The sequence below is a fragment of the Candoia aspera genome, chromosome 1, assembly GCF_035149785.1.
Source record: "Candoia aspera isolate rCanAsp1 chromosome 1, rCanAsp1.hap2, whole genome shotgun sequence".
Classification (NCBI taxonomy): domain Eukaryota; kingdom Metazoa; phylum Chordata; class Lepidosauria; order Squamata; family Boidae; genus Candoia; species Candoia aspera.
The window spans coordinates 32,143,184-32,159,782 of record NC_086153.1 but is presented as its reverse complement, the minus strand read 5'-3'; the positions used below and the strand labels follow the sequence as shown (position 1 = coordinate 32,159,782).

Below are 16,599 nucleotides of genomic sequence, written 5' to 3'. Positions count from 1 at the left end.
AAAAATCAGGATCTTTATCCTGGTTTGTGGGAACCTATACTTCTCCAAGGGTTATGGGGTTTGGGGAGAAGCAGTTGGATGCAATTTACTACTTTATAAACAAACCAAACACATCAGCGTTTCTTGGTGGTAAAAGGAAGTCAAGTGAGGCAGAAATCAGACAGGTGAAGTAGCTTTTGCAGGCACAATCATAAAAAAACCACCAAATTTCATCATAGAATCATTGCAGCTCAAAAATTGCCCTATGGTAGGGCCCTGTCTTGTATTTTCCATCAGGAGCAGACTTCCTAACATGTTGCTTTGCAGATTTATTTATCTATTTATCGAATTTTATCACCGCCTATCTCCCCCCACACAGAGGATGCTGAACTATAAGACCTATCACCCCTAGTCAGCATTGTCATGCTGGGGGATGTCAGTTTTCTAGTCCAGCACACTGGAAGGTGCCAGGAGGGAAAATCTGACTAAGAGCCATGGCAAGGTGGGAGGGGTCATCTGAGCTTTCAGACAATCAGGCATGCAGATGGGATGCTGCGCCTTATCTTAGGAAAGTTGGGGAGGGTGTTTGAAGGGGACCGGTTGAGGAGTGATAAAAGCAATGAGAGGAATAGATTCAGGCCAAACTCTATATATGCCAAGGTGATGAAGATGCTGAGTTGCCCTACTGTGTCAGAGGCTGCTGATAAGATCAGGAGTCTAAGAATAGGAGGGAGACGGTTATGTCTGGAATGTTCCCAGGAAGTCATTAATAAGGCTGGGGTGGGGGTAAGAGGCTGTGGCTGATGGAAAGAAGAGGGAAGGAGGTGTAGAGAGGGCAAAAGATCAGGAACAAGAAACATGGGGAGGATGAATGTTGAGTGGAGACAGGCTCATGTATTTTACAAGAAGGATTTCCTGAACAACCATTTCTTATGAATGAAGCAGGGATATTTCTGATTTCTTGTTGCTCAAAAGGTGACCGTCCTGGCAGTTCTGTACTGGAGCTTAACAGGAGCTAAGAGACTCAGCTGTGAGCCTTGAAATTCCTAACATCAGATCTTGCCTCTAGCCTTGGCTGCACCTCTGATAGTACCACTGACATGAGAATGATATTGACTATCCAGAACAGCATTTTTCAAACTTGGCAATGTTAAGATGTAGGGACTTCAACTCCCAGAATTCTGGGATGTTGCCAAGTTTGAAAAACACTGTACTAGAATAATTACAGGAGAGGCATACTGCATGAACTAATTAACTATGGTTTACAAACCACAGTGGATTTGCACATCATAATATACTTTAATAACAAGAGGTTGGAGGAGATGTAAAATGAGCTTGCTCCACCTATAGCATGTCTACTACTCCTGACTTTTTTTTTTCATTCTCGCATACAGAGTAAAATAGACACCAAAGCCTAAGGGAGTCTTTGCCTCCCCCCTCCCCCTGAATGGTAGCTCCAATCTTGATCTGGCCATGACAAAGTATTATTATTATTATTATTATTATTATTATTATTATTATTATCATCTAAAATAAAGCAACCCTCTCTCAGCCCAACATGACACGGTAATTATGAAAGCATGTCTAAAAAGCATGATGTCTGTGATTGGATCTAACCAATGATTTGAGTAATACGAATGAGGCATGTTGGATTAAAATGCTGGGGGAGTGGCCTATTTTTAAACCTTTCCCCTTTGCCATTTTCTGGATTTGAATTCCTCTTGCCAAATGCTATTATCAGTTTCAACAAGGCAGTAATTTAAATGAGAGAAGTGGAATGTATGAAAGTTTTTTAAAAAAAAATCATCCTCTGTATTTCAATTTCACCCCTTTAGCTGCTTTTAAAGATTAAAAAAAGAAAGAAATTGAAAACAATCACATTGGGAACCTTTACACCAACTCTGCCTTGACCATGGGACTGCCTTTTCTTGGTATCATGGTATATTACAGTAATAGAAATTGAAAAAGAAAAGCATAAGGCTGGGTTTCATTCTTTAGAACTGGTTCACTTCTACAGTACTGTATGCAGAATGTCCCAGATCCAATCCATAGTATCTCCAGTTAAAGGACTCAGGTAACAGTCTTTTCCACTGAGGTATCCTCTAGGTGTTTTGGACTACAACTCCCAAACTCAGTGACAACTCTGGAGTAGGTTGTTTTGATCAATGCTTTGATACATAGTTTCCTGCATTCCTAAATTTGCAAACTAGGTGGATGCTGTATTGTCTTTATTATTTGAGAACAAATGTACAAGAGATATCATCTAGATCAGAGTTTCCCAACCTAGGAACTTTCCTCTGGGTGGACCTCAAATCCCAGAATTCTCCAGCCAACATGGCCATGGCTGAGAATGTTGGGAATTGATCCGCACAGCTGAAAGTTGCCAAGGTTGAGAAACACAGATATTTTCTTTGCAAAATGGAAAAAAAAATGCAAAAATAGTAAAATATCAATAGCTGTTCATAGAAGAAGCATATTTTCCCCCTTGATTTATATTTCCACGTTCCATTTTTATTGTTGTTTGCCATCTACTTTACTTCATTTTAGTTTCCTCCATGTGTCACTTTTATTTATTGAATTGTCAAGACATTCTGTATTTACTGTTGGATATTTTGTTGCTATGATGTTGTATTCTGATGTTAAATTGCCTGTTATTTCAAAAAACAGTTCTCAAGGATCAGTCTAGTGTAATGATAAAGAAGTTGGTCTTGGACTAGAAATGGTGGTGGATGTCTGCAGGGAGGGTCAAAATCTGCAAGATAGTGGCCCAATGTCATGATTGAAGCCCTGCCCCTTTTGTGCAACTGCAGTGCTATGCCTGCTATCTGGAAGATTTTGACACCCCCCTCCCCACCTCCAAGGACACTACTGTTTAAGTTCCAACTATAAAAGAAACAAGAATTTGCAAAATAAATAAATAAAATTAAACAGTTGTTCAGTTTAACCCTAACCTTCCTTCTCTTCACATTTTCTTATTTTTAGCCCAGATACCTTCAGAATATTTAACCTTCAAGTCCCAGAAAGAAATAATATACTAGAGAAGACTGAATATACACCAAAGAAACAAGAAAGATATTTACTGGAATGGCGCAATAACCCCCAGCCACAACATGCAAAGTATATTCAAACCTACACCAAATTTATAAATGAGCAAATATTTTATATGGAAACAAAGGATACAAAAACAAAGCAGGTGCTCATTGTTTAAATATTATAAAGTGAAAATGAAGCCTAGCTCATACAAATGATACCAGGCAAAGTCTAGCTATCCCGTATACCCCTCCCTTCAACGCTTCAACATAGCTGTAAGAACAACTTTGAAAACACCCACTTCAATATTTAAAACAAGACACAGTTTGCCATTGCATCCAAAGCAGAACAAACTGTGGTTAGTTAAACTAGGATTTGTGAAAGTAGGCAGTGCTGATCCCAAGTTGTTTTAGTTTTTAAGCTGTTTATTAGATTTATGTTCTCCCTTTATATTTCTTGACTCAAGGCAGTGTACACAATGCTCTCTCCTCCTGTTTCCCCTAACAACAATCCAGTGAGGTGGGTTGGGTTGAGAGAGCACGACTGATGCAAAATTACCAGCCACTTTCCATGCCTAAGAGAGGACTAGACTTCAGTCTCCCAGTTTCTAATAATTCTGAGTTAGTTTAAAACAGCATTTCTCAAGCTCAGCAACTTGAAGATGTGTAGACTTCAACTCCCAGAATTCCCCAGCCAGCATGCTGGCTAGGGAATTCTGGAAATTGAAGTCTACACATTTTCAGGTTGAGAAGGTTGAGAAAGACTGGTTTAAAATAAAAAAATGAATGCTCCCAATCTCTTGCTGTAATGTGAGCTAGATGAGGAGAGGAGAGCCCTTCAGCCTGAGGCTTAGTTCCAGGCATGTACTGGTAAATTAATCTTTAGCATTACCCCCAAACCTGGCTTAAATAACTGACTTAATAGCTGCTCCCTGGGTGATCTCAATTTTTGTATCTCTGTAACCATGATATTGATGAATTCATTTCTTTTCATTGCCTGTGAAGGCTCATTGGTGGCCATGCATTGAGCCCACTGTACAGCCTCCTAAGCCACCTTATGACAAGCAGAGCACTCAGAGGAATGATTTCCAGAAGCCAAACTGTATTTTGTCTCGGCCTGCTAAGCATCCCAGTAAGTTACAGCCTTCCTATGGAATAGGTAAGCCAACAGTGGTAGAGGGAGTGGACTCTAGCTATTATCAAATAGACTGTTCTAAATTTGCTACTACTAAAAGTAAAGAAAGCCATTTGATTGGCATGATATGATCAGAACCAAAAATGGCCAGCGGATATCTAGCACAGTACTGCTTGTTGGTACTTGCTGAATGAACTTGCTGTATACCACAGCAGTATATAAAACTAAATTCCCATGTTCTGAACTCCAGTTGCTCATTGTCCTAAATATTGTGTATTCTTCCTCTGTTCCCATTTACCCACTGTAACCTTATTACAGGGGACGTGGTGGTGCTGCGGGTTAAACCGCTGAGCTGCTGAGCTTGCCAATCAGAAGGTTGGCGGTTCGAATCCACGTGACGGGGTGAGCTCCCGTTGCTAGTCCCAGCTCCTACCAACCTAGCAGTTCGAAAACATGTGAAGTAGATTAATAGGTACTGCTTCGGCGGGCAGGTAATCGCGTTCCATGTAGTCACGCTGGCCACATGACCACGGAAGTGTCTACGGACAAACGCCGACTCTTCGGCTTTGAAACGGAGATGAGCACCGCCCCCTAGAGTCGGACACGACTGGACTTAATGTCAAGGGAAACCTTTACCTTAACCTTATTACAGGCAGAACCTCGGTTTCCTTTATTATGTATTATAAAGCTCATTTTGAACCATGCTATTCTAATAAATTAGTCTATGTGATATTGGGAGTGATGTCACTGAAACATATGCCAATTGACCCTCAGAAGGGACACTATTTCCTGAATGTACAAACATGCACTATGTAAAAAAGAAAAAAAACAATGTACATAAAAGTAATATAGCGAACCTATATCTGTCCATAGATGTGCTCATATCGTGCTTTTGGGTTTCCCAGAACCATCTGGTTAACTACTGAAGGAACCAAATGCTGGACTAATTGGAGTGTTAATCTGACCCAGTGGAGCTCTTACATTCTTATGACGCATCTAAGATAAAAATTATATCTGATTTGCAATCCATTGTGGGTTTACTATGTTGTTTTTAATCCAACATGGAGCCATTTTGCCCTTTGCTGTGACTTTCTGCCTGTAAAGCAAGTGCTCTGCCACTGGACAATGGCATCTTTCTAGGTTTCAGGCAGATTTCCCAGCCCTGTTTTGACTTCTTTGCTTCAGCTATCTCCCATGGCAATATATTTTGATTTTAGGCTATAGATGGATGATAGTGGTGGAATGGGACAGGCAACCTTGCTTATAATATGTACACTTAACTTGCTGCATTCCAAGTGCTTCAAAAGTCAGCAGAAACATGATGATAACCAATAGAAGACATGAGTATCTACATCAGATGAAATAATGATAGTATCCCAGCTACTTGAGCAAAACAGAAATTATGATAAATTCTAATGATCAAACAGGAAGCAGTCACCTTTCACTGAAGTTAAACACCCTTTTGTTCTGGAGGATGAAACAAAAAGAACTTCCAATTTCCTTTCTCTCCTTTTCCTGTGAGCAGACTGTGATGTTGACACGAGTCTTGTTTTAGGGTCATTCTTAGAGCAGAGTTTCTATGAATCATATAAACATAAGCACGCCATTCTGGCTCTGGTGATTCAATCCTCTGTGGCTTTTTTATAGCCTTCTTTTCAACTGTCTTAATCTGGCTTTGCTTGTCCCTGATTTATGGAGGACTGCAAGCCACCATATGTGTATTTGTTTGGAAGTAGTGTGTATGATGGGGCTGACTCTCTGGCAAGGAAGGTTTGAATTTCAGCCTCCAAGAAAATAATAGTTTACGATCATTGCATATGTGTATATTTCTGCCACGTATGCTTCATGCCAGCGTAAAGCCAGACAGAGAGTATTAGAAAATTACTGTAGGTAATTTCCAGTTTAGTTTGCATCCAGCACACTCCCAATCAATCCCTGTATTGGGATCAGAGCAAGCATACAGTTTAGCTAGCAAAAAACATAGCTTGATGTTTACTTATTAAACACCAACAAACAACCAAAACATTTAACTGGCAAAAAAGGTCAAAAGGCAGGCAAAAGCAGGGAGAGACAGAGGCATAAATAAACAAGCATTTACATTACCTATATATTTATATCTATCTATATCAAAAGACAGAACTTCTGGGGACACTAAAATAATGCTGTGGATAATTAGCATGGACAAAGGAAATGTCTTCTAGTTATTCCAACTTTAACCCTTTAATTCACATAATGGCAGAAGAATAGAGATGGAAAATTGGACACCAGGTGATCTCTTCTCTATTCTGCATCATGACGGAAACAGTTTGATAGAAGGGGATGATGTACCCAACAGAGAGGATGCAGATTTATTGCAAAAATACTTCCTTTATTCAAAATATTTTCAAAAGTATATTGAAATATTTTTGACTCTATGCATCTGGACTGGGGAACTCTTTTCATAGGATTTAGTCTCCAGTCCCCTGAACCCCATTACTGTTCTTTAGTGAACCTGTTCCAGTTATCTGACTCCTTCTATTAAAGTGTGGTAAGCAGAATTGGATACAATACTTGAAGTGGGGTCTGGGCAGTTTAGAAGAAAATGAAACTAATATTAATGTGATTTGGGAACTATATTTCTGTATATGCATCTTAAAATTGCATTTGTCTTTTATGCAACTGCACCATACTGCTGACTCATCCAATTTTCATTAAACTGTTATTTGAAAACATGTTAATAGGTCCTAATACTTTATTACCAAGCCAGTTAACTGTATTTCCCCATCCTATACCTGTCACCATGTATATGGGGAGAGAGGTGTCAAAAATATCAGGGTTGCACAATCAAAACCCATCCCCTTTTTTATGTGTACATGTGCAATGCATGTACAAAAGACAAGCCTTTGATTGTGACCCCATTTTGATATTTTTAACTCACCCTGCAGAAACTGTTGCCTGTATCTTTGATTTGTTTCCTAAGTGCATAACTTTGCATTTATCTCTGTTAATTTTTGTTCTGTTATTTTCAGCCCATTTGATATTTCTGAAGTATCTTCAGACACTGAATATATATATTATCCAGTTATAACACTTACCACAAGTCTTAGTTCCATATTGCAGATATGGCTGAGATAAAGTTTTGTGTAAGGTCAGCTGATCAGAACTGAAGTTCAAACTGATAAATCCCTGATTTATAGCTCAACTTGCTAACAACTCATAACAGAGACTCAAGGTTCAAAAGGATCTTGATAGACTTGAGCGTTGGGCTGTAGCCAACAAAATGCTGTTCACTGGTGAGAAATGTCAGGTTCTGTACTTAGGTAGGAAAAAACCGATGCACAGGGAGAAGATAGGTGGTACTTGCAAGAAGAATCTGGGTGTTGTAGTAGACCACAGATTAAGCATGAGCCAGCAATGTGCTACATCTGCCAAAAGAGCCAATGCAATTTTGGGTTGCATCAATAGAGGTATAGTGTCAAGATTATGGGAAGTGATAGTATCACTCTATACTGCACTGGTCAGATTGCACCTAGAATACTGGTGCAAAAAGGATGCTGGGGTGCTTTAAAGGATGCAGAGAAGAGGAACAATAATGGTGAAGGGCTTGGAGGCTAAATCCTGTGAAGAACAGTTAAGAACTGGGTATGCTTAGCCTAAAGAAAAGATGGCTAGGGGAAGCCATGATAGCAGTTTCCCAACTGCCACAGGGAAGTGGGTGTGGATTTATTCTCCATAGTGCCCAAGGTTGGATAACAACCAATAAGTGGAAGTTTCACAGAGAGAGATCTAAATCCAACTTTCAGAGTGATTTCCTGACTGTGAGAGCTATTAAGCGGTAGAGAATCTTGCCTCCTGGAGTCATGGATGATCCCTGGAGCTTTCAAAATGAAGATTGGACAGCAATTTGTTTGGGATGATTCCTTTCCAACCTATTATTCTATACTCTTCTTAGCAACTAAGCTATATATCACGTCTACAACTTGGAAATAATTTTTATGCTATTATTAGCAAGGCTTCTTGAGAAGATGGGGAAGATGTGAGAGCACAGCTTCTCCAGTCACACCCCTGTGTTTATAATGAGGTGTGGGGAGGGAGATAGTTCCAGATCAGCTGGATGATACACTCACTTACATATGGAAGCTATTTTTCTATCAGGATTCGGCCACAATTTCGTGAAAGAAAAAAGATATTTTTTGATGAAAGAAAAAAGATATTCTGTGTAAGCAGTTATGGCTTGTTCTTGCATATCAGGGTTTACAGTTGTTGAAAACTAACCTGAAAGTACAGGTTAGCACAGTGTTTCTCAGCCTTGGCAACTTGAAGATGTGTGGACTTCAACTCCCAGAATTCCCCAACCAAAGCTGGTTAGCATTTTGAGCCATGTTTTGAGATTGACAAGAACCCCAGCACAGCTTTTTTTCCCCCCATGGGCATTATTACAGAGGATGAAAAGACATCCTGGGTGACCAAGCCTAACATGGAACTGTTTTGGATTCACTCTTAAGCTATTCCTGATAGATATTTATCTAGCTCTGCTCTGGCCTAGTGAACTACTAAAGAAATGGATCTCTAGGTTAGCTCTTTAAAACCCTTCGGGCAGAAATACGGCAACAGAAGACTTTCAATGGTGCCGGAATCCATAGAGTGCAGAATAGCATAGGAGAAGTGTGGGAGCAGTAGTGGAGAACAAATATTACAAATTCTAAATAGGATATAATTTTGCCATTTTAAATGTCGTTATTTAATTAATAAAAATACATTTGAACCCATGGTCACAATCCCAAAAAGCGGAAGTTCAAAATACTAAGACTCAGAATGATGGATCCTGGTCAGAGTTTGGTGAATCACTAAGCACCTGTTGATTGCTGGGATTCTTACAAAGGATGTTAGGTTGGAGTTAGACCTTCCCCCGATGCAGCAAGGCCTCTTAAGTTCATGGGATAAGCAAGAATGCATTCTCATTTAATAGAGAATTGTTTTGTTCTTAATGAGAATCCCCCGATCCACCTGTAACATGAATTAAATTTACTAAATGAGAGCACATACTTTTCTTAATTGAATATTCTCCTGAGTGGATGTTCTTTGCCATATACATTTAACACACATCATCAGTAGATCATGCTTAAAAAGAAAAAAAATGTTAATGGAGTAACTCGATATTAGAGAATTGGTTTCAGAATGCTGCATATACTTTTGTACTTACAGCTTTAAAAATATAAGTAGAGTAAAACTTGCATATATGCATATTAAAAGAGCCCTACTGCATCCTGTTTCACACAGTGACCACCCAGAAGTTGCTAAAATAAAGTAAGTATTTCCCTCTGCTGCTTCTCTCTGTAGACCCAGCGTTCTGCCTTCAGTTGACTTTTCTGTAATAAACTGGCCCCAATTATTCTTTAACTTTTGTGTAAGCCCTTGTAGTCATCAAGAATTAAGCTTGACTCAAAGAGGACTTTTCCTTTACCTACCTTGCATACTCACATTGTAAAAAATAGCTAGATAATTGCAGCAAACTTTATTACACCAGTCTGTTGGGAGGCAGGGGAGGCTGATTAAGATGTAAAGCAGGGATGGCAACTTGTGGCCCTTCTAGAAGTTGTTGGATTTCTGGGTGGAGCTGATGGAACAGCTGGAAGACTACCATAATGTGACTTAAGCATAAATATATGTAAATGAAATAAGTACACATTCTGCCCAAGGTGATCCTTGCCTTCAGCAATGCATCGAGAAGTTCTTTGCTGTTGATGGAGACGTTCTGAGATAGAGACATAGCTCCTTAGGGATGCATGTGCTTTGCCAGGAAAGGTCTCAAGCCTTTCCCTGGAATTCCCAGTTACAAAGGACCTTAAGTGTCAGAGCTAGGAAAAGTCTTCAGAATCAATTTTGGAAATTATGGCCAATCAGAACTGGGAGTACTGTGATAAACAGAATAATACATTTATAACCTTTTTATCACCTCCTTGGTTAGTAATTAAATATGGCATCCATTTCACTTAAAATAAAGTTAAATTTAAAAAACTACTAAAACAAAGCTAAACAACAGCTGAAAAAAACTACAAATAAAGCGTGAAGAAAAAAATTGTGCTGCCAAAAACTGGAGCAAAGTAGTAATAGGGTTGCACCCAAAAGATAGTAAAATAGACGCCTAAGGATCTGCCTCATTGTAAAACAGCTTTACAAGCTTAATATACAGCTCCTTTAATCCCTTCCCATAAACCTAGCTTTAAGCGTATAACCTAAGACCTTTACAACTTCATCTTAAATAGAAAATAGCATCAGTTTCCCATAAGTTGCACAGTGGGATTGATTTAGCTGCTTTCTGCATATACTTCAAATCAGCAGTAGCTGCTAAAAATTTTCAAGCATAACACATTCATTAACCAAAATTCAGACAGAAATAAAAACGTATTCAGGCTTTCTAAAATATTAACCCTGAGAGACCATGCATGGTTCTCTGGGAAGAGAGTTCCATTATATGCAACATGCACATTATATTTGTATCCCACTCTTTCTCTAAGGAGCCTAGACCTCGCAACAACCCTGGGGTACAGAACAGGTTAAGACAGCATCATAACTCAGAAGCAGGCTTACGGTATCTCCGCTGTGTGGGTGTGTGTGGGTGTGGGTGTGTGTGAGAGAGAGAGAGAGAGAGATTGAGAGAGAACACGTGTGGTGCACTCTTGGATAATTTCCTCCTCTGAATGGTACCTAAATGTCATGGGGAAAAGAAATGGGGAGGCTGAATATGCAGGTAGGAGAGGATAGTATTGCATTAACCAGGATAACACACAAGAGTCCCTTGCAACAACATTACAGGAGACTCTGTGCTGGATAGTCTGGCTTTGAGAGGCAATTATTCAGGTTATATTGCAACTTCCACAGCAGAAAGAGAATTCTCAGTGTGGGGCTTCTCCATTAATCCCTCCCTCTTTTCACTACTAGCTTTATTCTGTTGCGTATGACTTGTGCATCTCATATATGATTTTACGCATTTGGCTAAAAGCATATGATATATTTAATTGCTACCCTATATGTGTCCTTTTGTTTTGTTTTTGTCTTGTGGTTGTTGTTTTTATATCACAGTTCCGCTTGCATCTCCTCGACTGCCGACTCGCCTTCCAAAAATTTTCCAAGAGCAGCTCACTTTCAAATATCACTATAACGCCAGAGCAACTCCCTGCATCCCCTATCAAGGAAAGGTAAGGCAATGTGCATCCTGTGCTATTCACATTAACCAGGAAGCCAGAAGGATGTGTTTGTTCCAAAGTCTCCAATACATTGTCTGGGCTCCAGGGAATGTTATCACGCATCCAGCATCTTAGAGTTGCTGGTATCGGGGTATTAGTAAGTAGTATGCCTGGTGTCTCTCTGACCCCATGATTTTAGAAAGGGGTGCGAGCACTGAGGTTGGCGTATTGCAATTCCACTGCCTTAATCAAGATCCTTGGGCAAAACAGCGAGAAACGAAAGATAGGGAGTTGCTAACCCTGGGGACAGCAACACAGTCTATAGTGCAAGTCTCCACTCGTTTGTTTTGCTTCAGAAGCTACACCGATTCCTGTTGTAGCCATTCATGCACTAAGTGACCTGATTCGCATAACATTACAGAAAGGCCCTAATTCTGTGTCCATTTACCTGGGAACAAGCCTCACTGAACTCAGGAGAATTATGTCCAACTGTATGGCCATCCCCAACTCCAAACTTTTATTATTTCTTTCAAGGCAAACAAGGCAAACAAAAACAATTTCCAAAAGTAATCACTCTGCCTTTCAGCCAAACAGAAATAAAGCCTCTGCTTATAAAATAGTTAAAGCTAAAACTTTCCAGCCTCTTGAAAAAAACATGCTTTAATTTAAAAAAATAATACCAGTAAAATTGTTCTTTAAATTTAGTTACATGTCTTTTAAAGCAAATACATTACCTTTAAAAAAAAGTCTAATAATTTCTTTGGATATGTTATAAACACATCCTTAAGGTTTTTTTTACAGAAGGTAGCCATTAAAGAAGATGCTGATGCTAGGGAGAGTGGAAGGCAAAAGGAAGAGGGGCCGACCAAGGGCAAGGTGGATGGATGATATTCTAGAGGTGACGGACTCGTCCCTGGGGGAGCTGGGGGTGTTGACAACCGACAGGAAGCTCTGGCGTGGGCTGGTCCATGAAGTCACGAAGAGTCGGAAGCGACTAAACGAATAAACAACAAGCCATTAAAAAGGAAGAGTGGTGCTAACTCTGAGCCCCGCCCATAAGGACTCCCGCCTTTAAGAGTCAGGCTTACTCAACTCTGCATAGTTCTAGCCTCGCTTTTTTTTCTTGGTTATACTGAAGTAGGACAGAATGCTGAAAACTAAGTTGCAGGATGTACTTCTAGGTATATACAATATTCAGCCCCCAGGGTTATGTGGCGGGATTACAACTGAGGTATGATACAGACCAGGAGGCTAAATGCTAGGACTATTTCAAAAACTAAGATGAGAAAGAAATAGATGAGAAAGAGGTCAGGTCTCACCTGGAGGAAAGATCAGGGAGATTCAATCAAGCTGAAGAAAAATGGGGCTTCAATCAATCAGGTAAATCAAAAGATTGATATTCAAACCAACAAATAAGTCTTTTTACAATCTGTGAGAAGCTGAATCCAATTTCTTTTAGTTTTTTTCTATTTTTCTTTTCCTTCTTGTTTTAAAAAAAGAATCCTATTGTTCTCCTGTGACTCTAATGGTCAAAGTCATTTGGGAACCAGTCATAAATTTTTCCTTGTGCAAAAGCAAACAGTTTTGAATTGTATCCATATGGACGTAGCAAGAAATGAAATCTAGTGCCCAACAAAAATAAGAAGTGAGCCACACATGCTGTGAGCAAGAGAACCCTGGAACTGAGGAGAAGGGAAAGCCAATCTGGGAGGTGCATTTTCCTTTTCTCTTGTTGTTTTACCCTTCCCAGATTTTGCAGATCCAAAGATGTGATGGCTTAAGCCATTCTTCTCTTCCCAGCTAACAAAAATTTAGGCTGCTAGCCAGAGGAGACAAGAAGGATGCTGTTTCAGAACTTGAACTTATAAATTAATTCTGCTTGCAGCTGCACCACCCCACTACTTAAGCTCCCCTAGTTAACATCCATTTTGTTTTTCTTTCTAGAAACATGGCACAATTGTGTGGACAGAGAAAAAACCAGACAGGGAGATGATGCCTCCTGCCCAGGGGTCAGGCTCATTGGAGGACCCCAAAACAGAAAAAGGATCCCCAGTAGAAAACAGTGTAACCTCAGCCCATGTTGATTCATTGGATGCCCAGAAGACATCACCAGCCTCTGATGCACACTTATCAAAACCAGCAATGAATTTGGAAGCCAAAGCAGGCCCCAGAACTCCAGAAATGGAGCAGGATAGTTCAGAGCATCCTCAAACTGACAAAGTGGATGGTAGCTGTCCTTCTGGGGAAGAGGCTTCTAGCCCATCAAAAACAAGTGAAGGCAAACTGCAGAGCCCATTATCTCCTCTTTGTGAAGCTGCACAATCCCTACCTGACACTCAAGTAGCCTAGAAGAATTGTCTGGATGACAGGAGTTGGCCTGGTGTAATTTCAATACCACCAAGCACAGACTGACACCAGTAAATTGTTCAAAGCAATAATTGCAATATGTTTTTATGCCTATAGAAAACTAGAGGCCCATAAAACTGCCCTATGAATCTTTTACTTTCTTCTACTGGTGAAATTATTATTATTATTATGTGCACACATTTATGCAAAATTATTATTTGCTGGAGAAACTATTTAATATCTGACTAATTTGTTTATAGTAAATGTTATTACGTTTCAAAAGAAGAATAAAAATGACAGAAAAAAACTGCAAAGAAAAAAAAACTAAAAAGTTGTGGAAACACAAGAGAATTTTTTTTTCAAATTTACAAAAAGGTGTGGCTTCCGACTTTTAACAGCAAGGATATACAAAAATGTCCATAATCAATCTCTTACTCTATGTTAAATCAAAACACCACATTATTTCTATAAATCATTCCACTTTAACACATAATAAAAATCACTAAGTACAGTTACTCCTCCTTATATTAAAATAAAGGAAAAAAAAGTTAATATAAACCTCCTAAACATCTTTCTCCCCTCCAAAAGATAAAACTTTTAATTATTCCCTTCCTACCACTATTCTATACATTTCTGTCTACTATAATAAGAATCAAATTAAAAAGCACATAAGTTGTCTGCTGTTATATGTAATAGTACAACAATTTTAATAATCCCAATCTTAATAAACCCAAAAAACAAAGACAATTCAAAACAGTAAATCCAAATCTTTAAAAGCAAATAGCATCAATCAAATCCTTAAAGCAAACCAGATGGACATTCTTCAACCCTTATCCCACTTCAAAATAAACCAGAGCAGTTACATATCCCCACAATATGCACAGAGCTTTCCTCCTGGAAGAATCGAACAGCCCAACTGCCCCCCTCAAAAATTCCAACTTCTTTTCATGGCATTCCACCAGAAGGTCAATTTTACTTACGGTTTGCAGATCACTCTCTCCCTTAGAGTTCTCCAGCTCCACTATCCAATCTTTATCCAGCATCTTGATAAAAATCCCAATCTCACTCTTAAAAAAAAAAAACTTTCTAGTGCTCTTAAATTCCTCAATTTCATCCACCACATCCCCAACCTGATGGCATATTTTAGACCTCATATTTTCCACAATGTCCTGGATATCTTACATAAAAACTTGACAGAAGTCAGAAGAAATCTGTTTAAAATCTTGGTGGAAGTCAGAATCTATTTGAAATCCTCCATGTCTCACGCAGTAGATTATGGCGCCCCCTAGGAGCTTAACCAGAGAAAGTCAAAGATATGGAAGAGTTCTGGAGTGTGTTTACATAAAGTAAAAGTGAGATAAGCAGACAGTTCTCAAGGGAAAGTGAAAACAGAAAGCTGAAGGTTCAAATCAGCCAATTCAACATGTAGGAACATGCTAATATCTTCAAATTTAATTCAGAAATAATAACAGGAAGACAATTGTTTACTCTCAATCCTCCTTTATATTGGGAAGGAAAACAAAATCCAAAACTTAAAAAAAAATTAAAAAGTAATCCCCAAAATAACATTAAGTACCAAGAGAGCCAACTTCCCTCACTATAGAAAGCCTCTCTTGGGTTACATATTCTTAAAAAAAATACAAATTGGTAATTTAGAAATGGAGTGGCCGGTCTTAGTGTCCCTTTAAGGCTACAGCATGGCTTGGAAAGTGATGACGTCCCTCCTCCCACCTGACTCTTACCAGTTGAACGTGAAACACTTTTTGCAATCTTCTGGCTGCAAGCAGCCATCTGGAGGACAAATGGGATGATTCCAGGTTTTCTCCTTGATCTGGAAAACATTTCTGGGCTTCAGGAAAACCTACCTGAGCCCCCCAAAAATTACCATGTTGTCAGCTCCACCCACTGAACCCACAGGCACAGCCATTCAGTCCGCAATTCCCACCAGAAGCCCAATATCTGACTAATTAAGACTACCAGTTCTGATTTCATTAACCACTAATAATATCAGGTATGAAAGCAATTCCAATATTTTTCATATTTTGCAATAGCTTCCTGGATTATTTTATTAAGATGTTGCATGTTAGGAGCCCATCTAAAGTTTGTAAAGTACATATCCTGAAAAAATGCCAGACTATTATAATTTGGTGCAAGAAATATGATTTTTGGATGCTTGGTGGTGTCATCCCGTGGTTAATAGAAGCAATTGCTATTTTTGTAGGAAATGTGACAGCTAAAGTTCACAAGAATGTAAGCTATGTTCCATTGTTCAATGCAGCCAGGAAGGACACCTTTATAACCTTTACATTTGCTGAAATCTTTTCCTGAACTGGATTTGACCTCCAGTCACATCTGCAGATTGGATTTAAAATATATTTATAGATTTCTTCCAGCCATTGCCTTAATATCATGCCATGTATATAACACTTTTAGCAATGTTGCAGAAATTTCCCAGTGGACTTTTTTAGATGGGCTTTAAAAAGATATGTCTGGGATCAGAGCAAATTATATTGTATTAACAATGGCCAGCCAAATTATTTAGAGAGGTTTATTAATAATCCATAAAAGCAATACCTTTCATTTGTGCATGCACAGCATTAGAAATTCAGAGGTGTAGGACCTCTACTGCCCATCATGCTACATGTATACTCTGTATACCTTTGTCTCTTTTAAAATACTGCTTACAGTTGTGTGTGTTATATGGGTCTGCTGTGAGTTTATACAGGAAAAAAGGGAATGAGTTCACTTATGTGCTTCTGGTCACTTTCACCATCTCCAAAGTACAATTGACATAATTTTTAAGAGTTTAATCCGAACCTTTCCTGGTGCACATAGTATTTAGCCAGCAAATATAAAAAATATGATTTAGGTGGTTTTAGTTGTGCTTGGTAGCAGATGCCATAACTGCAGAAGCTGAGGGAGGGATGAAATCAGGTATCCTTGA

General features: G+C 39.1%; 1 protein-coding gene across 1 annotated transcript; it reads left to right on the top strand.

The window, feature by feature from the left end:
- Nucleotides 1-2,956: 2,956 nt before the first annotated feature.
- C1H2orf73 (chromosome 1 C2orf73 homolog) lies at nucleotides 2,957-13,747 on the top strand (the record flags this gene model as incomplete). The annotated part of the gene is made up of 4 exons (XM_063312423.1): nucleotides 2,957-3,172; nucleotides 4,014-4,167; nucleotides 11,206-11,321; nucleotides 13,254-13,747. Coding segments are annotated over 4 exons (891 nt in total), but the record flags the coding sequence as incomplete, so codon positions are not given.
- Nucleotides 13,748-16,599: the final 2,852 nt, after the last annotated feature.